A 10,009-nucleotide genomic window follows, 5' to 3' on the forward strand; every position below is an offset into this window, starting at 1 on the left:
ATTAAATGAGAATATTTACCATCGAGCCAACAATGTTTGCTACTTTTTAATTAGTAAAGTAAAGCAATTTGTTAGAATAAGTAATTACACGAATTATACCAACTGTCTGCGAATCTGTGACGCAATTGTACCGTAACATTGGTCACGCTTTGTTAACGTAGCCAAAGAAAACATAGCGAGTTCGTGTATCGCAGCAACGCTTTTTGCTGTTGTTAGCTACGCCTTGAATAAATATCGTTTAACAGTAAGAAATACAAGTTGTAGACAGATCAATGTATTTTAAGTTCATTGATAAAGTTAAGTTCATAATCAAAGATTGGATATAAATAATCTTTGAGCGCCATTTTGAAAAACATATTTCCTATATTTTTTAATAAACGTATTTAATGATAGATAAAGCATTTTCATTTTTATTACTGCACTTATAGTAATACTTAAGTACTTAATACTTAAAAATTCTAAGTTATAGTTAAGCAACAATATTGCATATCAAAAATTTTCTTGTTCCGTTTTATTTTTGTTTAAATTAAAATTTAATTGGCTGCGACTTATAGTATAGATCAACATATGACATAATCTACTATGTTTAAGTAACAAAATAAAGGAAGCTCTTTTGATGCAAACATCCGTTTGCCTTCGCAATATGAAGTATATTTCTCACACTTTCTGTGACATATCTCCGATATAGTGTGAGGTAAATAATTGGCAATAGATTTTATATAATAAGCCATGACATATGTATTTTTTATATCAAATAAAGATTATCCAAAAATAATTTCCTTGTTGTTTTATTGATTTCTACAAAATCGGTAATTTCTTTCTTAGTAGCATATTTAATGGTTAAAAGCTTAAATGTAATATCTAGATTAGATGTAATGTAAGCTTTTTAAACAAAACGTAACCTTATATTTCTACTACGAAAATAAAGCAAAAAGCATACAGTTGCGGTATTAAACAAGCTTTTAAGGCTCGAAGCATTACTTATTTAACAGGAAGCGATGAATTTTACAATTAACACGAAGAGAATTTTTTAAATATATAATAAGCGTATATTAAGTTGACTGAAGGTGGCAATTTACTTCAGTAATTTTATGTCTGCTTCGATGTCGTTTTGCTCATTAATTTTTAAGTTTTTGGTCGGTAACAACAAATGTAGCGCAACTTAAAATGCGGTAAAGTAGACCGGTCCCAAGTTACCGGTTAAGAATAAGATTTTAAGCAAAACTTATATTTCTATTCAAATGAAATACGATTTGGAAAAAGTTTACTGTATATTCTGTAAATAAATGGGTAAGTCTTAAAAAGATAAATAAGTAGACGAAAGCGTTCGCAGGATTTGCCCGGCGAAGGATTGACGAATGAATGGTTTCCAAGAAAAGCTTTACTTGAAAAAAAAAATTAAACAAGTCAAATGGAATTGCAACAATTTTAACTTATATTTTATTATATAAAATAATTTAATATGTAAGTAATTTTATACGCTTGACCAAAGAGCCAGGTCATACGAGACATTGGCTGCCGCCATTGAGAACCGGTCAACACGCGGTCTCGATTTCTCAGAAACAACCATATCTCAAGCAATTCGCTTTTTACGCCCACGCCTAATATAATGACGCCGACTCGATTAAATATAGATTAGCTTATTGTAAATTTGCCAACTTTACAGAATTAAAATTAATTTACTTTGAACGCTCGCTGTCTTTTCTGTGAATTATTATTTAAATTTGTTTAAAATTGTAAAAGTGTTAGTAGATTCAGTAACTAATAACATTCTCGTCCAATTTAAATGTTGAAAAAAAATTTTAAATGAAGAGATTTAGTTCAATTTATTTACGCATCTTTAACCCTCACGGTTCCAAAACGAGTCAAAAACATAAAACTTTAAAAGTTACTCATCGTAAATTTTAAATGCATTTCGACAAAACTTCCCTAAGTGGTGCATCCCTTTTCTGTTTAAAATGGGGGGATCGACGATCCGAAACGGACCCTACCTGTATTTATATGTATACCTGTACACGAAATCCCAGTCCGTATAATTACAAACAAACTACTACGAGTAAAATTACTACAGTCGGCATTTGTCTCACTTCCGCAAACGAGAAAACTGGATTCAAATATGCCTTCTCTTTCGCTCGCGTCCGTTGATGTCTTTTACAGGGCGTTTTAATGCGCCAGGATAATGGAAAATATGAGGTCCAGGTAGGCTTTTAAAAAAGGTTTAAATATCTGTATACAAGGTTATTATGACATGGGATTCGTGTAATTTGAATATATTATTAAATTAATATAATAATAATACAATGTTACTAAAATAGTCTAAATTTATTAAATATGTTTAAGTTATTTTTTTTACACCCAACAACTGAAATAATGTAATGAATACGTATTTAGCTTTCTTATGTTATTATACCATGAACATCGTTTAATTTAAATTCAGGCACGAGGGACGAATAAGGAGACGATTCGGGATGCACGATCGAGGCATCGACACAAAACCGGCCAGGATTCGATTACTATTCATTGGGCTATTTTCGGAACTTACGAAAGATTGAAACACGTGAATAAAACTGCTTAAGATAAATGAAAGTTAATTGTTTATGTATTAAAATGCCATTAAATTAAGACACAAAAAGTACTCATACAAAAAAAATAACAAGAATAAAATAAATAATAAGCATTAACCATTGTACCAAGTAATTTCATTTATGTTTTTGATTTTTTTTTAAGTTACAGTATACGATTTTCTATAATAATCTTACCTTAGCGCTGTGATATAGCGCGCTGCTTCTGTTCATTTTAGCTTTCGTCATTTTACTCGATCCTCGTAAGTAATCCGATCAAATGTCACAGCACAATACACTTCACGATCAGTACTTCCATATTGTCAATAAACTTTAATAACACCAACGGAAACTTCATTGAAACAGTGTTTACAATAAGAGATCGTACGTGGGAGTGTAACGATGCGCGTACGACGCGGGCGACCACAGCGCCGCGGCGCGGTGCGGCGTAACGACGAAACACCGGTCCGGTACAGCCGCCGACCGCTACGGATTCAACTTCGTCTACGGTGTCCGGGCGAAGGCTTTAGCGGCCATTTTGTTTTAAGTCACGGGAATACTTATCCTGCTTTTGAAGAACAATAAAATAATGACGTCTTTAAATTATTCCAGTTATCTACAATTTCATGTTTTTAAACAAATATTTTAAATTAAATATAGTTTCTTATTCTTTTGTTAATTTTTCTTTTTGTTTCGTTAATGTTTTCTAAAGTTATTTAGATGTTTGGATTAAAACAAAAATACAACGTACTGAAAAAGATGATGAATAAATTTTGTAAAGAAGTCTAAAGAAATGGAGGTTTAATAAAGCGTATACGATAGGCATAAATATGTTTATACCTATAGGCAGTTTGAATAAACCTTTTCAGCTGTGGCAGGTGTATCACACAAAAGAGCGAATGCACAATAAGAATTATTATAAGATAAGCTAACGCTGAACCAATGCAGAAAACCTTTTCAAGCGTATATTTTGCTCATTGATTTTTTAACAAATACGGTTATAGGTTAAGTACGTATGTTTTTGTTCAATTTTAAATAACCATCAAAAGAAAATAGTCTATTCCTGGTTTTATTCGTCTTCAATAGCAACGAATTCATATTTTCTGTATGCAGCTAGGCTAAATATAAGATTTTTACAAAACAACTTTTTATTATTTTTTTAATATAAAAATATGAATCTATATATGTTACATCACTTAATTAAAGCACAGATAATATAAAAAGTATACTAACAATAAAGGTTTACTATATTTAGGTTCAAAGAGGTTGTATTAATATGGTAAGATAGTTTGTACGCTCGTTTCAATTCCTCTGTAATTGCGTAGTCTACGCCTCAATTACGTGCTTACGCCTTGTTAAGTTAGAAACATATTACTACTGACACCCTAACACTTATCTTAAGTTACGTAACATATTATGAAAAACATTATTATAATAATTCGTTAAGTATAATACAACAACTTAATACCTACGTAAAAGTGAATATTTTAAGTTAGTGTCCAACTACACTTTTAAGTGACCCTCTATCCTATACTTAGTACCTTAGTGACCAATTTACAACTGTGAGATACATTTAGGTAGATAAAATAAGAGTCAGATGACCAGACGATAAAATTGAAGATGGCACTGGGTACTAACTAATTTATTTAAAATATCTGCAATCATTTTAAAATTGGCGTGCCTTACATTGATTGTGTTTCTTAAATGAAAAGTATAGTAAATTGTCCAGTCCATACAAGTAACTGTTGAGCCAGAGACATAGAAGCCTTATGTTTAGAGCCTGTCGCAACATTCCTCGCAGCAAAGAATGTAGAAAGAATTACATTAATAAAAAATCCAGGGCCGTGAGCGAGTGCGAAGCCTTGTCATTACTTCTAGTAACTGCAGCCTTTGTCTTTTAAGAGGCAGGACCTGTTAAGCACGCAAATTCCCCATCTCAAATGAAAATAAACAATAAGTTATAAACTCACTTGATTATGTGTTCTATTTATGTAAGTGATTAATTTTTTTTTAATAAGTCGAATACTGTTTGAGAAAATTTCAAAGACGTTATTATTTTACGTATCCGCGCGTAAGCACATGTGTGATTATAATTTTTACGTAGTCCCTACAAAAAGTGGCAGAAATGATTTAGTACGATGGTGATTCTTTGCCTAGTCCGTTTCTTTATAGTCAAAGGACTAACTGCACCGAGGCGCGCCGACATTACACAAATTGTGATAATCAACGTCTGTCAAACTCATTACACATTACTTTCACAATTATATTATTACTTATAATGCGTAAATTATAATAAATTCTTCGATATTTCTATAGAACTTATATTAACATTCTTAGTAATTTTTATACATTCTTAGAAATTATGTACGTGACATGTTGACGATTGTATGTGTTTGAAGTCACAGTAATATTAACGAAAAAATATAATTATACTTTTGTTATGAGATTATGTAATTTTTAAATGAACTAAATTTAGATCCACTTTAAGAATGTATACGATAAATAATCTTACTAATATTATAAATACGAATGTTTGGATGATTGAATGGATGAACGACTGAACGGATTTCGATGACATTTGGCATACATGTAGAACATAGTACAGAAGTAGACGTAAATTTTAAATTCCGCACTGACGGAGTCTCGGGCGACAGCTAGTTTTTCCATAAAGCAGTAACGTAGATATGAATTAAAACCCGTGAGGTGGATCCATAAAAATGTTATCAAGCAAGCATTAGCGTGTACATACACACAATGTTTAAACTTTCACTGAAAGTAAAAGTTAAAACCAAAACTTACGAATGCATAAAATATTTTCAACGTTTGTTACACAATACTTACCTATATTAGTGGCAGATTTACAAGCCATTTATTCATATTTATAGTGTAAAGAAAATTAGCTCACGTTTATTTAAATATAGCATGTTTTTTAAGCCATAATGTATTATTTACTGCTTCAAACCAATTATCTATACATTATGTTTTTTTCCGATTAGAATATAATCTTTTGAATACTTTATTCGTAACTTTAACTTTGTTCCAAAATTAATCTCTGCTCCAAAAAGGGTCTAACGTAATCATTTTTATAATCATCCATAATCCAGTAACGTTCTCTTAACTATAATACAATCTGACGTTTCACGCTTCCCTTTGCATCTCTCGGGATGGACCAAAACCAATTACAGTGTTCTTTTATTTCTTAACAACCGGTTCTAAGGCGAACCTGGGGCGATGCTTTCAACGAAGACGGTTAACGGCATCAAATCGATTTAATAAAAGTGTGTTTATGGAAATTGAAAACGCATTAACGTCCTCGATATAATAAAAGACTAAAATATTGCCTCTCATTTTCTACAGGCGTTTTACATCGAGTCAATATTTTTATCCTAATCCGAACAGTATTAAGAATAGACAAATGTCAAGGATTAATCTGTGTCTGTGAAAATGAGTTTAGCCTTTACATAGTCTTAGCTTTAGTCTTTATTTTAGTCTAACCAAAAAAACTGGAAATAATTGTTCTAGAAGCAACATCGAAGCCTCGAAAAATACACCGAAATTGTTAGAGAGAAAAAAACTATCTTTTAATCAACGTAGCCAGACACCCATTAATAAAGAAAAAAAATCTCTACCAATTATATTTAACTGACCATGTTAAATACAACGCACTCACAATCTCTGTCCGCACCACACGTGCTTACAATTTCAACACGAATTTTGACCGGTTTCTATACTTTGTTCTTGTCTTTAATGTTGCTATCTCATGTCCACGACGTATTTTGATGATTTGATGCCGCTGCTTACGTTATTCTAATAACAACCCTAATTTGATTTGCATTAGGACTATTTCTGAGTGAAGGAACATGATACCGTACGAGTCTGTAGTAAATCGTAGTAAACCAAAACAAGTTTTCTGCTAAGTGGAAGCTCAAACTTAACACAAAAGTTGTTTACCGTTAAAGAAACGTCTAAATATAGGAGAAAGCCTACAAAGAAAACTGATAACAAAATACAAATACACACTGTCCCTCTAGTTATATTTCTATGTTGCGACATATTGCAATTGTCTCAGTTAGGTATTGAAATAGATTTTGTTAAGCCTCAACTTTGTCTTTAATCAAAATGGTATATTATGGTTGAACTATACTAATATAGAAAATGAAATTAATATTGATTTCATAAACACACTTTTATAAATTGTATCCATATTTTTAAAATAAGAAACTCATCATACTCATCACTTTATTCTCATTGGAAAACCAACAGTAATAAAATAACATAGCGCCTGTGAAATCAAAACCTGCAATAAAAGTGTCAACGTATATTGCCGCTCAGTTGAAAAAACATGTTAAAATATTCGTTTAAAAATTAGGTAAATTAGAAATTTCTTATTAAAAGTGAAATTGTCAAATAGGTTTTAGCACTTTCCAAAACAGATTTAATAAGTAACACATACAGACAAACTGCTTATCTCGTGTACTTCTCTATACGGAGGGTTGACAAAGCAATAAATTACCCAAACTTACATTTAGGTATGAATGACAGGCAATCTCACACGAATTACTCACGTATGCGATTTGTTTTCGATGAGCGTAGTTGGCGAGGGAGGTGCGTCGTTGCCGAGAACCTATTGTTATAATTTCCCAGATTGATAAACTTTCCAGGCATATTGCAAACAAACACCTTAGTGTATTATGTTACTAATAACTCTGCATCATTCTCACGGTACTTTCATTCATGCAAGAGAACAATTTTGTTATATCTCTACACTAAAAATCAATTCTTTTAAGATAGTTTTTGGTCAATAACGATTGTATTGTAAGGATTTCACCCTCATTGAAATCAGACAGGACATGTTGGTGACGGAAAAGAAATTTCGCTGACTACGTCACGTAGAAAGCGAGCGTGAAGGAATGCTTAAATGAATCTATAACATCAAACACATTATGTTTTTATTATGTATAAGATTGCGTCGTGTACATTTAAAGGACCAATGCGCACGTAGTAACGAGCAATTAAATAATCACGATACTGTTTTCATACGCATTATAAACAATTATATTGTTTAAAAGAAAGTTAGAATCATAAGCATAAACTTGATTTTCATTTTAATTTAATAATAGACCCACACAAATATCTAGATACAACTGTCTAGCTATATATTTTTCATTTTGGTATTTTTTATCTGTATTTCTAACTAATCTAAGTTTTACTAGCATATTTTTTTTTATATTATAAGGTGGCAAACGAGTGAGCGGCCACCTGAAATCGCTCAAATAGCGAAGTGACCTTTGCCCATAGACATACGTAATTGCATATGCGTTGCCTACCTTAAATCGACGGAGGAGAGGATGCACAGAAAGAAAATATCTTCCCTTTCCATGCATCCTCTCATCCGGAAAGTCCACTTCCACTTCCCATCCATTCTTTATAAGAAAAAGGGTGGGAAGGGAAAAAGGACTAAATTAAGCCTCCGGAAATAATAAATAATAATGAATTAAAAACGGATTCAAACATACAAACCAGTAGGCTATTGTATTATTGTTAGTTAAAAACTATAACCGTTAACTTAAAGAAGAAGAAAAAAAAACGTTTTAGCAAGCCCTTTAATAGTAATAAAATAGAATATTTGACCATCAAATATCATTAAATATTATGATAAAAAGTCTTCAATAAGAGTGACGTAGGCGTGAGGTTTTATGACATCGTTTATTAGAGTGTAATAAGGAATCTATGAAGCGCAACCAGTAGTATGACTTCTCACGGCGATCGCGACTCGCACTGGCTGAGCTGCGCAGGCGCCGACTCGTGGGAGAATCACACCTACTAAACTGTTGTTTATATGACTATATACTTCGTAAAAAATATTAAAATTTTGATAGACTTTTAAAATAGAACCAGTAGGACACTAAATAAATAAAAATAATTAGAACTAATTTAGATATTGTTAATTTAATTGTAAATTGAAAATAAATTAGTAAGCATTTCGAGTGATTTTGTTTGTTTTCATGATTTAGAGGTCACCTTACAAATTAGCTTATTCGCGTACGTAAAACATTTAGAGGATTAATAAAAAAAAATGTTCTACAAAACTAAAAAACCTCAATAGTGCTCTACTCGGAAACCACAATAGATTTAATAGTTTTAGGTTAGAGCGGGAAAAATGATGTGACCGCGATCCCACAGTTGCCCTCCGTCATAAAACTATACAATTGCGTTTATGACTAACACTCAATAAATTGTGTACGAATCGGTTTGAGCTTACACAGAGTTGCTCAAAGAGCTACTGTGTATGTACAAAGAATAAGTCCTGTCGCATAAAATTTCTTCTTCCTACTGTCCTTGTGGTTTGTTTTCATTAAAAAAAGAAAACCACAAATACAACTTGCTGGAAATAATTATGTGAACTTTGCAAACACTGACCACATAGGGCAAACTTTAACCTGCACTTTATAAAATTACGGAGTCATTTTTCTGTGCTATTAACAGTTTAAAAGATAACTTTCTCATTGCATTAGAGTATGAATCGTATGCAAGTTACGGACAACCTTTGACCGGCCACCTGTCCAGTAATTAGATCGCTACCCAGCCATAGCCGGCGTCTTGCTTGGCTGCCCTTCCCACACGTCTTCACTCCTGAGACCGCGCCCCGATATGACTCCGACGATGAGATTAGAATTGGTTACGCTACCGTAACTAGCTGTTCATTTCTCTCCCACGATCTTTCATAACTTTAAAAAACTCACTCTAATATATAAAATTATATTATATATTTAACAAAGGTTCTTTGAGAGAACAATATTACCCTTGTAGTTAAAGTAAATCTATTTAAATACCGACCGTAAGCAGTTGTTATTTATAATCAGTAAAAGTCCTTTAGTAATAAACCTCAAAATGTTTAAAGGCAACGTGGATATTAGAAGCTATAAAGTTTGTCAGGAATAACTTACAATAGGCGCTTCACGAGCAACGTCTTACGAACAATGGTGGTTTTTTCCGCGGTTAGTCACACGCCGAGCCGAATCCTACGACACTGCTGAGTCATCACAGGGGTCGAGGAGATACAGTTCAACGAGCACCGAGTGTGCCAGGAGAAAGAAGTTACATTGCAAAAGATTGAGACAATTGATAAGCAAGAAGACAGCTTTTTTTCTGACAAAAATATTAGTTAATATTAAGCAAATTTGGATTAGATTTAGTAAAGATTTATCAAGAAATACATTACTTCAAAATACTTAGGTAGCTTCAAGATATGGCCCATTGAAAGTCAAGTGTATCAAAACGTCCAATAGAGCGTTAAATATTTAAAGGGGATGATTAAACTGAACAATAAGCCTTCCGCATTGTAAACTCAATGGGGCGAAACCCTGCTTTTGTTATAAATCAATTTAATACGGTTATCACATCCTCTTTTACAATACTTTTTATTTATATACTAGAAGTCAGAAAAT

The 10,009-nt window shown here is 32.3% G+C and overlaps 1 protein-coding gene across 2 annotated transcripts in view; it reads right to left on the reverse strand.

The window, feature by feature from the left end:
- The window catches only part of ec (ubiquitin specific peptidase echinus), a 58,063-nt gene that overhangs the window by 33,033 nt on the left and 15,021 nt on the right, over positions 1 to 10,009 (reverse strand). The window contains exon 1 of one of the 2 annotated variants that reach the window (XM_013309308.1): positions 2,760 to 2,966. The exons of the other annotated variant lie outside the window; for it this stretch is intronic. Within the exon in view, the coding sequence (XP_013164762.1) occupies positions 2,760 to 2,810 (51 nt within the window). The 5' untranslated portion in view covers positions 2,811 to 2,966. Of the gene's footprint in view, positions 1 to 2,759; positions 2,967 to 10,009 lie in introns of those variants that run through there. 2 annotated transcript variants of the gene reach the window in all.

The sequence above is a fragment of the Papilio xuthus genome, unplaced genomic scaffold (genome assembly GCF_000836235.2).
Source record: "Papilio xuthus unplaced genomic scaffold, Pxut_1.1 DF827777.1, whole genome shotgun sequence".
NCBI lineage: Eukaryota > Metazoa > Arthropoda > Insecta > Lepidoptera > Papilionidae > Papilio > Papilio xuthus.